The sequence below is a fragment of the Mytilus trossulus genome, chromosome 9 (assembly GCF_036588685.1).
Source record: "Mytilus trossulus isolate FHL-02 chromosome 9, PNRI_Mtr1.1.1.hap1, whole genome shotgun sequence".
Classification (NCBI taxonomy): Eukaryota; Metazoa; Mollusca; class Bivalvia; order Mytilida; family Mytilidae; genus Mytilus; species Mytilus trossulus.
In genome coordinates this window covers 23731144-23752630 of record NC_086381.1, presented here as the reverse complement: position 1 = coordinate 23752630, position 21487 = coordinate 23731144, and the positions used below count along the sequence as shown (strand labels likewise).

General features: G+C 32.2%; 1 protein-coding gene across 1 annotated transcript in view; it reads right to left on the bottom strand.

Annotated features, from left to right (window-relative positions):
* Positions 1-1100: 1100 nt before the first annotated feature.
* LOC134684400 (uncharacterized) overlaps positions 1101-21487 on the bottom strand; it is a 64087-nt gene continuing 43700 nt past the window's right edge. Inside the window, exons 16-22 of the mRNA XM_063543684.1 lie at positions 20842-21183; positions 13549-13893; positions 12379-12615; positions 9288-9596; positions 7467-7755; positions 5774-6187; positions 1101-1370 (exon numbers count right to left, since the gene is read on the bottom strand). Of these exons, the coding sequence (XP_063399754.1) occupies positions 1232-1370; positions 5774-6187; positions 7467-7755; positions 9288-9596; positions 12379-12615; positions 13549-13893; positions 20842-21183 (2075 nt within the window). The 3' untranslated portion in view covers positions 1101-1231. The remainder of the gene's footprint in view (positions 1371-5773; positions 6188-7466; positions 7756-9287; positions 9597-12378; positions 12616-13548; positions 13894-20841; positions 21184-21487) is intronic.

Here is a 21487-nt window from a genome sequence, read left to right as displayed (position 1 = left end):
CTATGTTGTGATGTTATGCTATTGTTTCAGAAAAAGGGAGAAGGTTTGGATCTATTAAAACGTTAAATCCCGCTGCAAATGTTTGCACCTGTCCTAAGTCAGGAATCTGATGTACAGTAGTTGTCGTTTGTTTATGTAATATATACGTGTTTCTCGTTTCTCGTTTTGTTTATATAGATTAGACCGTTGGTTTTCCCGTTTGAATGGTTTTACACTATATTTATTTTGGGGCCCTTTATAGCTTGTTGTTCGGTGTGAGCCAAGGCTCCGTATTGAAGGCCGTATTTCAACCTATTATGGTTTACTTTTTAAATTGTTATTTGGATGGAGAGTTGTCTCATTGGCACTCACCGCACATCTTCCTATATCTATTAAAGTGTTTGTCATTAAACTGTTACATCAAATTATAAAGTTATGCATTTAATTAGAGTATATTTTACATTTGCAATTGTTCAACTTGCATTGCATTAAAAATAACTGTTGATTCTCAATTAAATCGCCCATTAAAAACATAAAATAATGGACCTTAATTTTCCTGAAACAATGATTTTGAGTTAGTTTTAAAGATTAACTACTATCGTGGCGGTTTATTTTAATTTGTGGAACTGATTGGAATGGAACTGAAAAATATTCTATTGTGCTACAATGAAGTAACATATCAAAGAATAAAGCGTTTTGGAATAATGATTACAACATGTATCGCAAATGATGAGAGTGTGAAAATATATGGAGAATGGGTCTATTGGATACCCTAGCTTGCAAATGACGTATAAAGGGACATATGATGTAGACAGTACACATTCGGACTTTCTGATTTTTGTTGTGATAAGGATTGTGTATTAGTGTCATAACATTTTGTTAAATAATTGAAATGAAAAATTCATATTCCTTTTTATTTGTTAATGGAAGTAACTAAAAAATGGTAGTAGGGACGCAACCAGAATTATGTATGTTTTGCTAATAAACGCTGTGAATATAAAGTTTCATAACATTTGATTGTGGCAAACGAAAGTAAAGAACGTAACCCAATTTCGGGACATACAGAAAATATCTTGCGACTAGAAATAATTCACTACAATAGTAATATATATTTTGGCACGACTAAAAAAAGACGACAAAAACAATTACTGTCACGAGGATTTACATTAAGCTAAATTTCACAAAATACTAATTCTACAAATTAGTATGTCGACTTTATCTGTTGTATGTCATGCATCCTTTTTCTATTTCATTACCAATCTGAATCATAGTAGACATCATAACTGTCTTCATAGCAACCATAATAATAGTCATCATCAGAGTCAGAGTCATCATAGTAGTCACCATAATAGTCATCTGAATCATATCGAGCGACCCTGTCCAACACCATCCTGAATAAAATCATAAAATGTGTAAGAAAAAAAACCGACATATTAATAAATAATATAATTGTAACATTGGTTCAGTATTTCAATTGTTCCATTGTTTTCTTCTTATAGTTGATATATTTCCTTCAATTTTGGTATGCTACCAAAATTTAGATAATCTATTTGGCATATTTCTGGTTGTCATTTCAGCAAAAGTGAAGACCGAACAGGATCGCAATTTGGTAGCTTTGACAATTTTGCAAAAAAAAAAAAGAATGGCGGAAAATATCGAATGGATATTCAAACTCAAACTGCAATGTGAAACGGACAACACTAATGGAAAAAAAAACGCAAAACTGTCAAAGGCTTTATCAAACCCATAATCTGTATGAAGTCATGCCACATACAATATCAACATGAGGAATATATATATATATAAAATTGCGGTTTTAATCCAACGCAATCATAACTTTGAACGTATTTTTCAATTTATACTTGTTTATATTTTTTCGTTTGGGCTTGTATCATATTTTCCCTCCGGTTTATATGATCCGTTCATTCTATATTGACTCTTAAAATTAAAGAGTCTGTCTAAAAATGAGGGTAAATTTTATATGGCCTTCAAAATACCGTTTCGATCCCTAACATCACTGAAGAGACATTTATTGTCAAAATCCGGATCTGGTGTACAAACAAAATATTGACACCTTATGTTTGTGGCATAACATCGTAGCCACAAGTTAATTGTTTTCTGTTTAGTATTAAATTTATATAGTAAGATCCATTTTGTTATTCTTGTGATCAATTTTATTTGGCAATCGCAAATGGCAGTCAGCATGGTTAAAGAACATCAGTTGTTCGACCTGTTAGTCAAATGCGTTTTGTTTAAATATACTTTGGTATTTTGGAAAATTTGTTTGTGCTGTATTTAGACCCTTCTACAACGACATTTGTACGACTTAGCCCCCCCCCCCCCCCACCCCCCCGGCAGAGCTATAGAAAAACAGTACATTAACGGGTGTCACACGGACTCTTTTGAGACGATACACGGACTCTTTTTAGATGTTACATGGACACTTTTAATGAATAGAATCACTCGTGCATGATCATTGAGCTCATGGGCACTTTATCTTTCTATTAGATTTGAACTTTTTGGTTCACGGACTTATTTCCTGTCTTTTTATTGAACAACATATTTTTACGTTAGCATCAATATCTTTTTTCAAACATTTCCAGTTAAATACTATTCATAGCAGTACTCTAAGGGATTAGACATTTAACTTCAAATGGTTTTCTCCTAGAATAGGTATTTTGATCCCAAATTTTATGAAAAAAAATTATAATGGTCAAGTAGAGGACAAATTAATGTTTTGCATTATTCCTTGATTTTCCAGAATACCGTTTATAGTGCAAATTCAAACCAAACATTTGGGTGATGGCGTTGAAAAGTGCATAGTTAATATACTCAAAAAAGAACATACCGCCCTCTTTATGAAGCAAAATATTCGGTAAATAAATGTTTTCTTCAATATATGGACAAGCAAAGTATTTTGGATAATGCTGGAAGTAAAGAAATGATGATACTGACGTGTATATTTCAATAAAAATAAGACAGGAAATAAGTAAATAAAAATCAAATCTAATATCAAAAAATAAAGTCCCTATCATCTCACCAATGCACGATTGATCCTATAAACAAAAAGTGTTCGTGTAATACACGTCCAAAAAAGCAGCAAATCTAGAAGAAAATCATTCAACTTATGTCATTAATTTTTGGCGCTAAGCTGCGATTGGATCATATATTAACACGTGTTTAATCCCGATCAACACTTGCTGATCTAGAGACGAGCATGAATTAAAAAAAAAAATCAAAGTATAGCATGAATATTAATAATAGTAAGACAAAATCCATTTTTTCATAAACATTTCATTCATTAATGAAGAAGGTAGTTCAATCTTTTGATACATTTATATTGTTATCGAATTTATATCACTGTCGGATCCAGGTAAAATCCAGGACTTAACAGGACTTAACAGCGGGGGGGGGGGGGGGGGGTTCAACTTTAATCTCCCTATTTAAATACCGTCAAAAAAAGGTTGTTTCCTGCGACCCACACCACTGAATATTGCGCGATTTTTACGATTTTTTCATGGGGGGATCGAATGGCACATCTTACATTTTTTCATCAAAAATAAAGATCACAGCCTGCTTATTTTAAAATGAATTAGACCTCCCCCTCTCTGCTTTCCGTTTCATTCATAAAATCTTACGTTATACCTACATATTTTTCTTTAATATATTACTTTTTTTTTAGAAGTTGTGTTTTAAAAAGTCTTAAATGCGTACAACATTTATCTTTACTTTTTTTTTTATCAAATTATTAGATTCCTGATTTATTTTCTTTCAAAAAAATCTCGGTTGAAGGGAAATAAAAAAAATATGTTTATTATATAACTTACATTTACTGCTTTATGACTATCTAAGTTTGTCGAATGTTTTGTCTTGCTTAAATTATTATTACTTTCTTGAAACGTCGAAGAAGTCAGATTAAAAATATAAGTGACAAAAAAAACAGGCCGGTTACAACCAGCCAAATAGTTTTTCGCCTTGGACCTTGACCTGAGTACTCGTGCAGAAAAACTATCCGGCAATGGTTGTTACCGGCCCGTTTCTTTGTTACCTTTGTATTTTATCTAATACTTGTTTTACATGCACACGTATACAAATTGAAGTTTTTATCCAAAACAACCATAGGTTTGAACGTAGTGTTCAATTTAGTCTCGTTTATATTTTTCGTATGGGCTTGTATCATATTTTCCCTCCGGTTTATATGATCCGTTCATCCTATATTGACTCTTAAAATTCAAGAGTCTATCTGAAATTGAGGGTTAATTATATGTCCTTCCAAAAACTGTTTCGATCCCTTACATCACTGACGAGACATATATTGTCGAAATCTAGATCTGGGGTACAAACAAATATTGACACCTTGTGTTTGTGGCATACCTCTTTGCTACAAATTTATCGTTTTTTGTTAAGTATTAAATTTATATTAAGATCCATTTTAATACATCTCGTGATCATTTTTATTTAGCACTCGCCAATGGCAGTCAACAGGCTGTAAGAACATCAGTTGTTAGACCTGTTAGTCAAATGCGTTTTGTTTAAATATACTGTTTCACTTTTTTGGTTTGTAGGAAAATGTTGTTTGTGCTGTTTTTAGACCCTTTTACAACGAAATTTGTTTTACAATCACACGTATAAAAATGAGGTTTTTATCCAACGCAATCATAGGTTAAACGCAGTTTTCAATTTAGACTCGTTTATACTTTTCCGTTTGGGCTTGTATCATATTTTCCCTCCGGTTTATATGATCAGTTCATCCTATATTGACTCTTAAAATTCAAGAGTCTATCTAAAAATGAGGGTATTTTTTATATGGCCTTTCCATATACCGTTTCTATCCCTAACATCACTGAAGAGACATTTATTGTCGAAATCCGGATCTGAGGTACTAAACAAATATTGACACCGTATGTTTGTTGCATTACATCGTGGCCCTAAGTTTAAAAAAGAAATTTCTGTTTAGTATTAAATTTATAGTAAGATCCATTTTGTCACATCTTGTATTCAATTTTATTTGGCTATCGCCAATGGCAGTCAGCAGGGTTAAAGAACATCAGTTGTTCGACCTGTTAGTCAAATGCGTTTTGTTTAAATATACTTTTTCACTTTTTTGGTCTTTTGGAAAATGTTGTTTGTGCTGTTTTTAGACCCTTCTACAACGAAATTTGTCTGACATGCTCACGTATAAAAATTGCGGTTTTTTTCCAACGCAATTATAGGTTTGAATGTAGTTTTCAATTTATACTCGTTTATATTTTTCTATTTGGGCTTGTATCATATTTTCCCCCCGGTTAATATGATCCGTTCATCCTATATTGACTTTTTTCAATTTAGACTCGTTTATATATATATATGTTTTTAGACCCTTCTACAACGAAATTTGTGTTACCTGCACACGTTTAAAATTGCGGTTTTTATCCAACACAATCATAGGTTTGAACGTAGTTTTCAATTTAGATCGTTTATATATATGTATATATATTTATATACGAGTCTAAATTGAAAACTACTTTATATATACGAGTCTAAATTGAAAACTACTATATATATATATAAGATTCTAAATTGAAAACTACGTTCAAACTTATAATTGCGTTGGATAAAAACCGCAATTTTATCAAGTGTATACGATTTGATTTTTAAAATGTTGCACACTGTATAAATCCTCAATGTACATAATGCCTCAATCAGAGCTATTGGACTATATTAGTGTCTCGGGTTGATACTGATGCCATACTATATTCTCTATGTAGTACACATTGTTGGTGTATACTTCAATGCAAATCTACAAAAAACTTACTTTTCAATCACAATATTCTCTATGTCGTTCATAAATTCCTTCAAAGATAAGAAGCATTTGATTTTTGACGGAAGCGGAAGTGCTGAAATCTTTGTTTCAATCTCAGAACCATTCGAAACCGTTGACAGTTGATGTCGAATTGCATTCCTGCATATATTTGTTAAGGATTTTGGACCTGTGTCAATACTCTCCAAGAATGATTGAAACTCTGCTTTTCTAGTTTCATTTTCATATCTCTTGTGGATGTTGCATTCTACTGTTACATTTTCTAGATCAAGCTTTGAGACATCAAAGGCATCAAACCATTCTTCCTTTTCCACATCCCATCCACTATGTAGCAAATACTCTGCAGTTTTGAAGAGTCCATTACTTATTAACATGAACAGCGCTGACCGACTTGTATTTTTATCTGGTCTGAAAAAAGGCGAAAGTGATTATAATTATAAATAAAATTGAGAATGGAAATGGGGAATGCGTCAAAGAGACAACAACTCAACCAAAGAATATACAACAGCAGAAGGTCACCAACAGGTCTTCAATCCAGCGAGAAATTCCCGCACCCGGAGGTGTCCTTCAGCTAGCACCATAACAAATATATATACTAGTTCAGTAATAATGAACGCCATACTGAACTCCAATTTGTACACAAGAAACTAAAATCTGTATCCGAAGGAACTTATAAACAGTCTAAGCTTTCTTCAATAGGTTTCAAGCGTTCCTCTACAGGCATATTTGTTTTTGTATTGATACGTTATTCTAGAGCTAGCCTAAAGTACGTTGATTTTGTTGAACGAGGAATACTGCATTCTCACAAATTGCTAAGACAAATCAAATCAAATTAAGGTCACCACTCAAGAAATTGTACGGTCGCCATCATGAGCTGATTGGCCATTTGACAAAAGAGTGACAAAAATCATATCTGATATTCTTCCTCAGTTATAATAACCTTCCATCATTACCAAAATGAAAAACGAAATAACACGAAGGGTGCCGTATACGGTGCAGTAAATGCTTACCCTTCCGGAGCACCTGATTTCACTCTCGATTTTTTGTGGAGTTGTTGCTTATTCTTTTTATTTATAACTGTTGATGTAAATGTCCTTTGGTTTTTTGAGTCTTTGTTTACTCCTTGGTTTTGATTGGTATTGTATTTCAGAACATAATAAAAAAGACTCAAATATCAACAGGGTGGAAAAAAATCATAAATCGCACCACATTAAAGTCCAGAAATGTATATGAAGGCCTACTTATTTAAGATTTGGCCTTAAACATTGACATATGTGACCTGCAAAGTCTGATCAAAAACTCTATATAAAGTATATCACCGATCACAATCATGTGTGCCAAATATACATATTGTACATAATCCTATCATAAATATTCATCTATCGAATTTTCTTTATATAGAAAGATTTGACCATCCTGCTGCAAACTATAAGGAAAGTAATAAATTCATTCAATTCTCAGAATTTGATAAAACAAAAACTTTTAAAACAAACTAAAAGAAGTGTAAAATACAAAATAAGAAACAAACGTATATGAATAATAAGGAAAAGGAAAAAAATAAAATTTAATGTACGTTCATACGATAGTTTTAATGCACAGCTAATGAACAACGCTTATATCAAGCAATCAAAAATATAAACATTGTAACACTCAATAACCATGCGGAATAATAAAGTAGTATACTTGCATCTGCATTGTTTCAGTGGAAAGCTCCCCGATTTTTGCATCGATTGTATCAAGCATCGAAGGACACAAATCTGCACCTCCGCGAACCAGTAAATTCAAGAGCGAAAGGTCTATCGTAAGTAAGCCACATTGTTCTTCCTTTGCTTCTTTTACATCAATATTTCTCATGTTTTTGATCATGTTCTGCACTAAAACATCAAGAGGTTTTTCGCCATTCGTAGATGTTGCATTTAAATTAGATCCATGTTTCACCAACAGTGCTGTAATTTCATGTCTGTCCCTGACCTGACCTATAGATATGTGTTTAAAAAGTTTCAAGTTACGACAAAGTGTGAGGTTTTATAGCCATTATTTTATTTATACAAGAATATAGAATACAATAAGTAGGTTTTCATTTGACAAGAATCCTTAAAATAGTTCCGTATTCAACGTTACTGGAAAATAAAACAATACCACTATCGTTTGTATAGTCGAAGAATAGGTCGGATATAAAAAGGTATAAAAGACGACGATCTGCTGTCAAAAACCGACCTGTTTTTATATCTGGTCAGGGGCTGACCGATTCTTGGTTCCAGTCAAACGCAAAATGATCACAAAATGGTCCGGGGCAATAATTCTGAAGCAGGTTTTATAAACCTACATAGGTTTGGTCTACCAACAACGAAGTAAACATGTGGACATGCCCTGGCCTGGAAGATTTCTGTTTGTCGTTTATAATAAAGCATTTATAGAATTATGTTGAAAAGTAAACTGTTAGTTAACTATTTGATAGAAGAATACTTTTGTAACATAAAAAGAAGCTGTTTTGACAGTTAAATGCCAAAAGATCTTGCATTAATTCATGTATTATTACTAAAAGCTTCTCCATTTGAGCATTTGCAATATATTAAGACAGTTTTGTCGAAATGGACGTGGCCGCACTAAGTCTATCGTTCAGTTTTAATTTTTAAATATATATGTTGTATTGTATGATCATACATACTATATATATATATACGTTGAGACTGAACACGAATGTGGTAACTTAAATTTTAGACAAAAACATATAAATAATTATTTATTTCATGGATTTGTCATACTTAATGCCCCAGTCACACTATACCACGATCGCCTAACGCTCACTGTGATTTTAATAAATTCAGATCGTGGTGAGGTCGCGGTATGAGCGGCATGAAAAGGTAACTTTTCGTTGTTTTCACGATGCAACCACGTCCTCATTACGATTATAACAAGTTCTGTGACATCACTACAATTATTACGATCTTACTACGCTCATCAGGTTCTCATTACGATCATACCACAATTTATTGTATTGAAACACGATCTGTCCATGCTTCTTCTGCTATTATAGCACGCTGTTCCCAGTCATTCTAAGATCTTAACCCGTTCATACCGCGATATAGCAACACTGAACAATATTGTTTAATATAAATATTGTTCCTTTTCTTCTAATTGTTGTTCATACGTACAATTCTTGAAAATAAAGATTTACATTTTCATGCCGCTCATACCACGACCTCATTACGATCTGAATTTATTTTAGATCACGATGAGCGTTGTTCGATCGTTGTTTAGTATGACTGGTGCTTATTGGATATTATTTTTGAACATCTTCAATGACGAAATCAGTTCAAATATTAACATAAAGTATTTGCAATTAAGTCGATTGATGCAGATACCTAAACTTTAAAAAAAGTGTTCATTTGGTCTAGTTTTGCACTGCATACATTTCTACAAAAAATATATTATGAAAGAAATCATACACATAAACGACGATTTAACATTTTGCATCTGTAGAATGCACAACTGAGAATTCCCTAACCTCGTATACAAGCATAGTGTAAAGCAGTTTTCTTCATGCCATCAGCAAAATTAATATCAGCTCCAAACAGGATAATCTCTTCAACAAGATAGCTGTTTTGATACTGGACACAGTCAATTAAGTTAGACCCATCTGTTTTATGCTTGTTTGGATCAGCCCCCTTCAGCAGCAACGAATGTATGAAAGAAATCCAGGAATCAGCATTTTCATAAAAACTTCTACAATTCCGCAAAGAATGTTGAATACAGTATCCAAATTTCGGGTCCGCCCCGTTTTCTAACAAAACTTCCGCTATGTCTACAACTTTCCCTGTTTAAAGAAAGCAACACAATAATTAAACATAACTCAGAAAATATCATCGATAACTCTATATACTCGATTCAAATGCTCCTTAGAGCACGTGTTGTATATTTTAACTTATGCCGAGTCAAAATAATTTTTTCTCATCTTGTCTTATTTTATGGTTTTAATTTTTAACGCGTTCGTTAATGTGTTGGTTGAAAGAACTAACGCGTTGATTCAATAGTCATACGGTATGAAAAACTGACCCTTTGGCTTTCAATTTCTATAACGTAAGTTTTGCATTTTTGTCAATCAATCACAAACTTTCTTACAAAGTATTATCTAAATATGAAATACACTAATGATTGGACTGATGATACGATGCTAATACTGTTTTCATTTCTGATACGAATTATGTTAATTTTGAAATATGATAAAATGTCGTCATGTAATACATAAATGTAATAACAAACAACGAAAATTTAAAAGCTTGAAAACAGTGACCTTACCAATGCAATAACCTTATTTTTTGGTTTTTTTAAGAACATTAAATTTTAATTTTCTTTTTTTATATTAATAAGATATCCTTAAAATAAATCAGGAAAACATATTTTTTTGTTTGTCAAAAATTAAATTTTACCAACCTTGGCTGTGTCCTGACCGTTTTCATCACCAGTGCATTGACTATATACCAATTTTTATGTATTAGGATTTGTCTCAAATTAATAGAAGCATTTAGATTGAAGCATTATTTTTTTTATCAAAAAACATGAAAACAATCCACCGGCCAAGTGTACCAAATGTTCAACTTATCGTGACAAGTCTAATTATATCAGTTTATTGATATTAGATTACTGGCATGATCAATTAAATATATATAGAGTATACAAGTTAAAGTAGCGTTTAATTCATATCTTCAATTTTTGTATAACTTATACCGATTTCCTGGCATAATTCAGACGTTAAATGAATATCCACAATATTCACCATTAGCGCATTATACGCCCGTCGCTATTTCAGAGAATAAAGTTCCACAATTTCTGAATGAAATATCATGAAATATATGAAAAACTAAATGGAGGTAATCGTGGTAGATATAAACCAGTCACCAACGTTCTTGCAAATTCGTGAAAGTGTTATTGTGAAACAAATTTGTTCGATGCCGGAACATTTAAAACTAAGGAAGGTATGCTGCATAATGCACGGGGATACCTCAAGTTATACACGAGTATGTTCATTTATCTTAACTTTCATGCCACGTTTTTGCAAGCGTTTAATTTTTTTTTCGTATATGTTTTCTTATATTTCTTTATCAAATATTAAAATCTAATTATATTTTAACCTTGAAATAATTTCTTTACAGAAATAAAAATGTTATTCAACATTTCTCATTGTCCTTCTTTGCTTCAGTAATTAGTGTAACCCATATTTAGGTAATACGTAGTCAGAAATTCTTTTGATTGGTTGACAAAAGTTGAAAACTTACGGTATACAATTGAAAACCAACGCATATAAATTAAGAATCAACGAGTTACCTTTTACAACCTACGCGTTTAAAGTGAAAACCAAAGCGTTGAAAATGAAAACGCGTTGGAGGTAAACATTTTATACGGTCTGTTTTAACGCCAATGACACGAACGGCCACTTATGATCATTTCCAAAACTGGAAATACAGTATTATGTCAGGTTATCTGGTTGAACATAAGGCAGCTTTAAGAAGAACATAAAACTGACTTAGAAATTTGAAAGAAATCTAAAGTCCTATTTATACATTTTAATCGTAGTTTGTATCTTAAAATGAGCAATATATGTAGTTGTCTAGTTTCATCTAAACTAGGTTCCATTTCATCAAATAAATATTACCAAAAAAAAGCTAAGCATTAAAACATTGAAAGTAATTATTTACAAAGACGAATCAAATAACACCTAAACACGGCACTAAGAAGATAAATAACATCAGTACCAAGAATTGACACCGTAAGACCGTCGTGTATCATTTGTGTAGTTGATACGTGAAATTTATTATCTTCCGCACTGATCTTTGTTAAATAAGAACGGGACGTTCTTCTACATAAAACTCGTGCATTAACTTTCTGCTCAGACACTGGTGACGTTTGACAAAGTTGAAATAGCAGCTTAAAGCTCTTTAATACCGCATGCGTTGCGAAATTTAAATCTCATATGCAGGTGCATATATTGCTACTAAACAAATTGATAATTTCAAAAGTAGAATCATCTCGTATGTCATAGAGTCTGGTACTTAGATGACTTCTAATGTCGAATTCAAGGTTAAAGTCTATAAATTTGGAAGAGGAATTCATAAATATGGAAAGATGTGATATGAGTGCCAATAAGACAACTCTTCATCCATAGAGTAAAGTAACCATTATAGGTCAAGATACGGCTTTAAACACGGAGCTTTTGTTCACAACTAACAGCATGATATAAAGGGTCCCAAAAATTACTTGTGCAAAATCATCCAAACGGGACAACGAGCGTCTGTTTTAAATCAAATGGACAAATTCTAACTTTAGGTCGTTTTGCATTAATACCAAAAAGTATGAATACTTGTATCAATACGCAAAGCAAAATATAAAATATTGCATACTTCTTTAGCTGACAGACTAAAGAACATTATTTATGCTATTTAGTAGACGTTAGTATTTGACATGCTTTTGTTTGTTTTCTTATCACGAGGCAGCATATAACCTTATAATATAATTCAATTTAACGTTTATTACTTTTATATCAAGCTAGTCACATTAAATCATGTTAATGAAGGTTAAAGAATTACAAAAAATTCACTGACCAGAAGAACAGAAACTGCTCAAAACGGTCTCCTGCAGGTTGTCACAAATATTAAGATCTGCGCCATGCTTAAAAAAACCATTGAAAATGTCTTTGAATATTTTAACATCTGAGTCAGTGTGATAATTTCCATTGTACTTTTCAAACAAGTAAAATAATGCAGATTTCCCATCTGTATCAACCAAATTTACATTGATTTCATTTTCAAACAGAAGTTGTGTCAGACGAAGATAGTTTTCTGAAAAGAAACAAAAATACATAGATGTCCATCAATGTTGAATAAAACACAACAGAAGTGTTCACGATAACCAATTAATACACACGTATTACATTTGCAAATATATAACATTATTAAGTATGGCATATACCCGATTTCTGTACATCTGAAATTAAGAAGATAAAGAAACAAGTTTTTGTCGTTTTTTTTTCAAAAAGATTTACGATAAAAGAAATAATAGAAGCTATTGAAAATTAATTGTACAACAATTTTCTTTGGATAAAAACTGACGGTGTGAAAAAGCCAGCGTGATCTAATTTAATATCACCAAAAAAGAATTATTATTTTTAGGTACACATTTCTCAAATAAATAGAAACCTGATGCATTTCAGCTTGTGATTTATTTCATGCTTTCAATTGAAATCAGAGAAAATTAATTGTATTTAGAAGTTACACAAGTTATTGTGTTGATAACTCTTGCAGACACTGAAATCAGAAGGATAGAATATTGATTTGCGTAGTTGTTTTGCGAAGAGGAATATCGAATTTGTCGTTTTTAAATATAGTTAATCCTGTAAACGTATTTCATGTTTACAAATCAACTACGTTGGATGGATAATAGCTATCAGAAAAATCAGTACCGCTGTAAATTTACTGAAACGGTAGCAAGGTAATAGTTTAAATTGCACGAACTACATACTACTCACTCAAGAGTCAATTCAGTTTTACAATATGTTGATCCCATTTTCAAGAGAGGCGACAAAAACCCAAAGGGATATTCAAATCATAATTTCTGATAATGTCGTGACAAAAAATTATAATAACATAACCGGGAAACAGATTAAAAGATTAACATCATTGTTGTTCTTAAATATCTGTTAATAAGATTTCATTTATCCTGTTTGTATATTCGTATCTTTTTTCAAGAGGATTAACTATTAGACGCATATTTACCTTTTTGACTTTGAGGTACAAAAATAGTATGGAGTGCTGACATTCCTTTATGGTTTGTTGCATTGATGTTTGCTCCAGCTTTCAATAGGAGGGTCGCCGTCTGGATATCGTTCGCTTCAATAGCAGACAACAAAGGTATTTGATTTTGCGTGTGATCATTAGGATTAGCCCCATATTCAAGTAATGATGTCACCAAACGAGATGTTAATGAAGAAACGTCACTTAATTGCCTTAGCCAAACAGCTGTTGCAAGGTACAGTGGAGATTCTCCGTTTGAATTCAGACACAGGTTTGAAGTTTGATTTTCTAACATCTTTTCGATAATTTTGCATACATTCGCCTTCGCTGAAAAAACGAAACAATACATTCACAAATGTCTGTAAGCGTTGAATTCTTAAACAGGTTCAAATGAGTACATGAACACCATTCTACTGGCGTTGTAAGATTATCATTATTGCAATATACATATGCATATTAGCGCGGCAATCAGTTAAATCTAGCATTTGGATTGAATCCTAGGCAATAGGCTAACACAAAATCAGAATATGGACAGGCACATCAAAATGCTCAATTTGACAACATATTTGTTGAGTTTAGTGAATTGATGTTTCAGCAGTAAATCAGTATTTCAATATGGTCTCAATGTACCCCATTAATGACTCGTTTTGTTTTGTGTTTGTACTCATATGAAACACATTTTTTTATCGAATCCTCGCGGACACAAAAGCAAAAAGTCATCTCGCAAAGAGATTAAGTTTAGTTTATAGATATATATTTACTATTTTTGCCTTGGATGAATTTAGATATTTTTTTTGTTGCTTCCGTCTTATTACAGCAATTGCTTTTATTATATGTTTTCGAGATATTAAAATTGAGAATGGTAATGGGGAATGTGTCAAAGAGACAACAACCCGACCATAGAAAAAACAACAGCAGAAGGTCACCAACAGGTCTTCAATGTAGCGAGAAATTTCCGCACCCACCCGGAGGCGTCCTTCATCTAGCCCGTAAACAAATATATACTAGTTCAGTGATAATGAACGCCATACTAATTTTCAAAATGGACACAAGAAACTGAAATTATAATTATACAAGACTAACAAAGGCCAGAGGCTTCTGACTTTGGAAAGGCGCAAAAATGCGGCGGGGTTAAACATGTTTTCAAGTCTCATCCCTCCCCCTATACATCTCGCCAATGTAGAAAAGTAAACGCATAACAATACGCACACTCAAGTTTAGTTCAAGAGAAATCCGACTCTGATGTCAGAAGATGTAACCAAAGAAAATAAACAAAATGTGAATATACATAAATAATAACAGACTAGTAGCAGTTAACTGACATGCCAGTTGTTTTATGTAGTCGTCAGAAGTTCAGTTATGTGTCATTTGGTCTCTTATGTGGAGAGTTGTCTCATTGACAAGCATACCACATCTTTTTTTCAAATAAAGAGGTATAAGATAAGGTTCTAAATGCTTGAATCAATATTTCAGTTTACATGGTCAATTATTTTAAAGGATGAGGTTCAATAAGACCCCTTTTTGGCCCAAAAATAGAGCAGTTTTACAAAATTATGAAAATGTAATCCTTAAGCTATTTATTGGAAAATAGAATGCTTCTACTACATAAATATGGGCAGTTTTAGACAATATAATGCACATATATTTGGCACTTGCATCATAAAGTCATGCTAAATGACTAAAATCTTCACAATTTCAGCATTTTAGTTAAATTTTAGAGGGTTTCCGTTTAAAATGAAAGTGGCCGCATTCGTGTTCATTCATAATATTGAGATGTAAGTTGTATTTGAGGATAATACATAACACATATAAAGGTTGAGGATGAACAAGGATGCGGCCACTTTCCTTTTTGACAAAAACAAACTGAAAAGTGACGTTTGATGGCATATTTGATAGATTTTTCAAATTTACGCTTGAATCAGAGCGTTTGTAATTTCTAAATCAGTTAAAATCTTCACATACACTAATGAATCAATTGAAATAGACACTAAAGTGATTAAAAAGTGTTCAAAATCTTTCGTTAGATGAACCTGAAATTTGAGGCCAAGGTCGGTCTTTACCGGACCTACTCTTTAACGTCTTTAACTTCAGGTTGTTTGCAATGGAGCAATCGTTAATGGTTTTAATAAACATTAAAGCTAATCTGTATAAAATAAATCTGAGAAAAAAGAAACTTTAAACTGCAAAAAAAAAGATAGTTACTATGGATTGACCTTTATTTATCAATACTGAACTAAAAAGAAACAAATAATTACACGATTAATGACGAATTGAACCAATTAAGACTGAAGATTAACAGAAAAATTATTTGACTTTATCAATTAAATTATTAAAGGAAAATAAATAAATTTGGTGTATTTACTGTCTTCTTATTGGTTTTACGTATTACTTTCATTTTCAATGTTGTCAATTGTTATGGCGACTAGCCAACTCTGATGTTGTTTATTCATACGCCAACATGTGTGTACGTTGTCATTGTTAATTTGAATAATAAAAATAGTTTTTAAGCGTTTTGTGTTTGTACTCATATGAAACACATTTTTTTTATCGAATTCTCGCGAACACAAAGGCAAAAACTCATCTGGCAAAGAGATTTAGTTTAGTTAATAGATATATATTTACTTTTTTCCCTTTGATGGATTTTGATATAATTTTTTCTTGCTTCCGTTTTATTACAACAATTTTTTTCATTATATGGATTCAAAATATGTTTTATGTAGTCATCAGTAGTTCAGTTATGTGTCATTCGGTCTCTCATGTGGAGAGTTGTCTCATTGACAATCATACCACATCTTTTTTTTTTTATATAAAGAGATATAAGATAATTAAGGTTTTAAATGCTTGAATCAATATTTCTGTTTATATGGTAAATTTTTTAAAAGAATGGGTTCAGTAAGACCCCTTTTTGGCCGCAAAATAGATCAGTTTTACAAAATTGTGAAAATGTAATCTTCTAGCTATTTACATTTTTATTGGAAAGAAGAATGATTCTGCTACATAAATATGGGCTGTTTTAGACAATATAATGCACATATATCGGGTAGTAGCATCATAAAGTCATGCTAAATTACTGAAATCTTCACAATTTCAGCATTTTATTTAAAGCAGTAGGTTCAGTAAGACCCCTTTTCAGTCCCATAATATAGCAGTTTTACTTTTTTTTTTAGATATTCTGTAAGGCCAGTGTACCGTAACAAAATTTATATTTATTGAAAGTTATACGCATGCATTCCCCATTTCCATTCTCAATTTTAATCTAATGTTTTTTATGGACAGTTATGATGTTTGAATTAGCTTGTTATGTTTAATTCAATCACATGTCTTTGCGAAGGACAGAAATGTCCATAAAACTGATATTTTCAGTAAAGGTCTACAATTTCGACCCTAGTATCGATCAAAGAAGCGCATGAAGGTACCCTGTATATTTTTATAACATATTCAAATTGCTTTAGTTAAAAATAGCATGTATTTATGTTTTCGTAAAATAAATTATTGTGGGATCGAAACTGTATCGTATTCCCTTAAACTATCGAACTTCGAACTTATCGATATAAACTCTTGGTTTAATACTTCTCAAACAGCATCAGCCACGTTTTAAGGTTTCAACTGGGTGAGTTATTCTCGTTAACAAACAATGCTGACATGACGCTACATATAAAAAGATGGTGATTGTTCGACAAACTCAAACCTTTCTCCCTATTTCTTGTATTTATACGATAAGAGCATTTCAAAATGTTTGTTTTGCATATAAACATTTTGGAAATTCTTATGTTTTTTAATAACAGTCAGGGATCTTATGAGGTACTAGAACACACCCGTGATATCGCGGTCCTTAGTTTAGTATTGGTATTGTCATATGATAAAGTTATGCCGATTATAAGATTCACAGTTTTCTCTGCTTTCAAATCTTTCTGTTTGAACCCGTCGACCTGGAACTTATCAACTATTGGTTACATTAATTATGTGGAAAACAAAAGGGTCTGAAGTGGTGTAATTTTTAATCTACACCATTGTCCTATATTAGCTATAATATACAAAGTTGAAATATTTGATTCGATGTTTTACGTCATGCCCGCTAACAAATTGAAAACTGTACATATACGCCTTATGTTGAGTCCAGATATTTTAGGAATCGTATTGTTATCTTAGAAAGTCTTACTGATTAAAATACTACAATAAGGAACAATTTGATAATGATTAAATTTAGTAGTCTCAACCCTGTGATTATGACCCGTGTATATAGCATAATCCTAAATACAGTTTGGTGGTGCGCCTGTCAGATGCGGAACGTATAGATAAGGTAATAAGTTACAGGTGAATATACTATTGGTATCGGTATCGGATTCGACCCGGAACTTGTTAATTATTGGCAATATTGAATATGTGGAAAACAAAGGGGTCTGGAGTGGTGTCATTTTTAATCAACAACATTGTTCTATGTGAGCTATATATGAAGTTGAATTCTTTGATTTATCGTTTAAACCCGATGACGGCGGAAAAATTAGACCTCATTATTTTTGTATTATAGAAGTTATGTTTGGTATTTTATTTCATTGTTAATTACACCTTATATAAGAATGCTAGATTTTGATTGGTTGATGGCAAATGAATTTTTCGCATATTCTAATATTTTGTACTCATTTCATACTATTTGCTTGTTTTTCACCACTGCCGGTGAATTTGCCTAAAATACCATGATATTTGCCATTTTGGATATTCCTTTTTTATCCTTGCATGAGCGTCTTCCCGTCAAAATTATTCGAAACATTTCTCACATAGCTAAGCACTATTATTTAGTCAAATCGAAAACTTTTACAACAAAAATATCAGATATAAATTGGCAAAAAGACCTTCTATACAAATGAAAGATTTCATGGAATAACAATAACGTTTATACATAGATATCATGACGTTAAGTTAAGACAGCACTAACGCGTATATAATTACAAGTTTAACTCCCGCGGTACTCCGATTTCCCTGTTCTGTACAGACAGTATCAATCAAAATATATTCTGTCTAATTAAACAGATTTATCATTTGCCATTTTGGATATTCCTTTTTTATCCTTGCATGAGCATCTTCCCGTCAAAATTATTTGAAACATTTTTAACATAGCTAAGCACTATTATTGAGTTAAAATTTTCAAAATGGTATTTAAGAAAAATACCAGTCTTGGGAACGTATTCCTTCGACCAGTGTTTTTCAGAAATATTTCCATCCGAAACATGCCATCTGTTCAAAATTGCAGAAAATTAAGGAATATCCGGTATATTATTATCTGAAAACAAGACCGGGTTGACAGGATACTTATAATCAGCACACATTTGATATGTTCAACATTAAATTGCCGAAAATGCAATCATCAACCCGATAGCAATCAAACCAAATAATCCACTCACTAACGAAAAGATTAATACTAAAATTTAAAATAAAAGAGATGATTTTTAATTCCTATCGTTAATTATCTATTCTGAAATGGTGACGTTCCCTTGTCACCATCTTACGGTGTTTATATATCTCAACTTGTACTGACAAATTATTACACCAGGGTTTTCGATATCACAAACTAGTCAAAACATTTTATCATCGATATAAGACATCATTTGTAAATATAGCTCAACATGCAAACTTCTTATACGTTCAGGTATTTCACATCCATATTTTTATGGAAATATTCTTTATAAAGCACAAAAATGTCAGTATTGACCTCAGAAACTAACAAAACCTTTAATAGACTTATTAAAAAGGGATATAGTTACGAAACTGTTGTCTGGTCATTAAAGATTGGATATTGTGGCGTTAAAATTGATTCAAATATATAGTCTTAGCATCGGAACTAAACACATTTATTCAAAAACCAGTTGTTGGCATGTCAAGGGTTATGTTCCTCTCATATATGTTATGATGGTATGATACTAAACCTCTAACTGTAAGGATTGTGCCTGATATTCATATGATGAAATCATAATCTTTCAATCAGTTTAATTGAAGTCTGGAGCTTGCATGTCAGTTAACTGCTAGTAGTCTGTTGTTATTTATGAATTAATGTAATTTTGTTTACTGTGAAAGTACTTTTATTCGTGGGGTACCAGTATTCGTGGTTTTCGTGGATGACTTCATCCACGAATTTAAAAGCCGACCGAAATAAAACAACCACTGTCCAAATCAAGACATGGAAAATCACCATCGGTAGGTTTAACTACTGATATGATCTAGAGAATGTATTGAATCGGAGAATACTTTCATAGCAGTCACAGAACTACAACAGCACGCAGAATTACTTATTTAATCTTTAACAACCTAAATTGTACAACTTTTCTTCTTTTAATTCTCAGGCATAAAAAATATTTTTAATCGATGAAAGTCAGATTTCCGGTATTGCTATATATGCAAGTATGATAAAGTGTTCATTTTATTCCGTCATTGTTCTCGTACATATTGGAAATACTAATTTCATGCTGGGCTTGATTTTGATAAGAATTATTTGACAATTCAAGATACGTTTATAGCATTTGTTTATGTTACTGTTTTCTTTAGGTGACATGTTTATGGCCTAATTAACACCTTTGATGGGTTAATTTTAATCTGTTGATCACTTTATCATGGATTAATAAGTGTTATCACTTCAATTTACACGGGTCAAGGTTTACTCAGCAATTTACTTCAATCCAGACTATTTGTAACCTTCGTTTCTTAAGGCTTTAATTTTAGTTAAAAAACTAAAATCCACGAATTTAAAAACCCACGAACATGTTAATATTGCTCAAACCACGAAAATTGATATCCACGAATTAAAGTACTTTCACAGTATTTTCTTTGGTTACATCTTGTGAAATCAGACTCGGACTTCTCTTTAACTGAATTTTAATGTGCTTATTGTTATGCGTTTACTTTTCTACATTGGCTAGAGGTATAGGGGAAGGGTTGAGATCTCACAAACATGTTTAACCCCGACGCATTATTGCGCCTGTCCTAAGTCAGGAGCTTCTGGCCTTTGCTAGTCTTGTATTATTTCAATTTTAGTTTCTTGTGTACAGTTTGTTAATTAGTATGGCATTCATTATCACTCAACTAGTATACATTTGTTTAGGGGCCAGCTGAAGGACGCCTCCAGGTGTGGGAATTTCTTGCTACATTGAAGACCTGTTGATGACCTTCTGCTAGTGTTTTTTCTATGGTCGGGTTGTTGTCTCTTTGACACATTCTCCATTTTCATTCTCAAGTGTATGTGTTTCTGATTTTAATTATTAAATCTTAATATGACCATTAACTTACGATTTTTCAAACATATATGAATTGCTGTATCTCCTGCGTTGTTGTTGTCAAATATTGAATCCTTGCCTAATTGCAAAAGTACTTTTATAGTTGCAAGGTAGCCATTCATAGCAGCTAAATGTAGTGGTCCGTTTCCGTCTTTATTTTTCACGATATATGCTCCATTTTGAATAAGAAATGAAACTATATGTGCTATTGTTTCATCCCTTTCTTGATACCTACAAGCACGTGTCACTTCAGACAACAATGACATCAAGATCGAATTTTTTACCGAATCGATACTAATCAATGAATGTCCGGTATCAACAAAGTTCTGCAAAAACTCCAATGCACCATCTAAAGCTAGAAAAAAAAATAGAAATTGATTCTGAAAACTTGAACTGTGAGAGACATTAAACATCAAGACCTACATCACGGTAGGTATAATGTCCGGCTAAGATCGAGGTTTTTCGAGTGATTCGGTCTATTTTTTTCGAGTGCAGTTCGGGCTTTTTATAGTGATAACACATGCGATAAGTTAAAAAAACTGCTATTTCGTAATTATGATAGGTTTTACATTTCTACTTATCTTATATTGAACACCTATATTGATTCGAGAGTCACTGATGAGTCTTTTGTAGACGAAACGCAGGTCTGGCGAAAATAT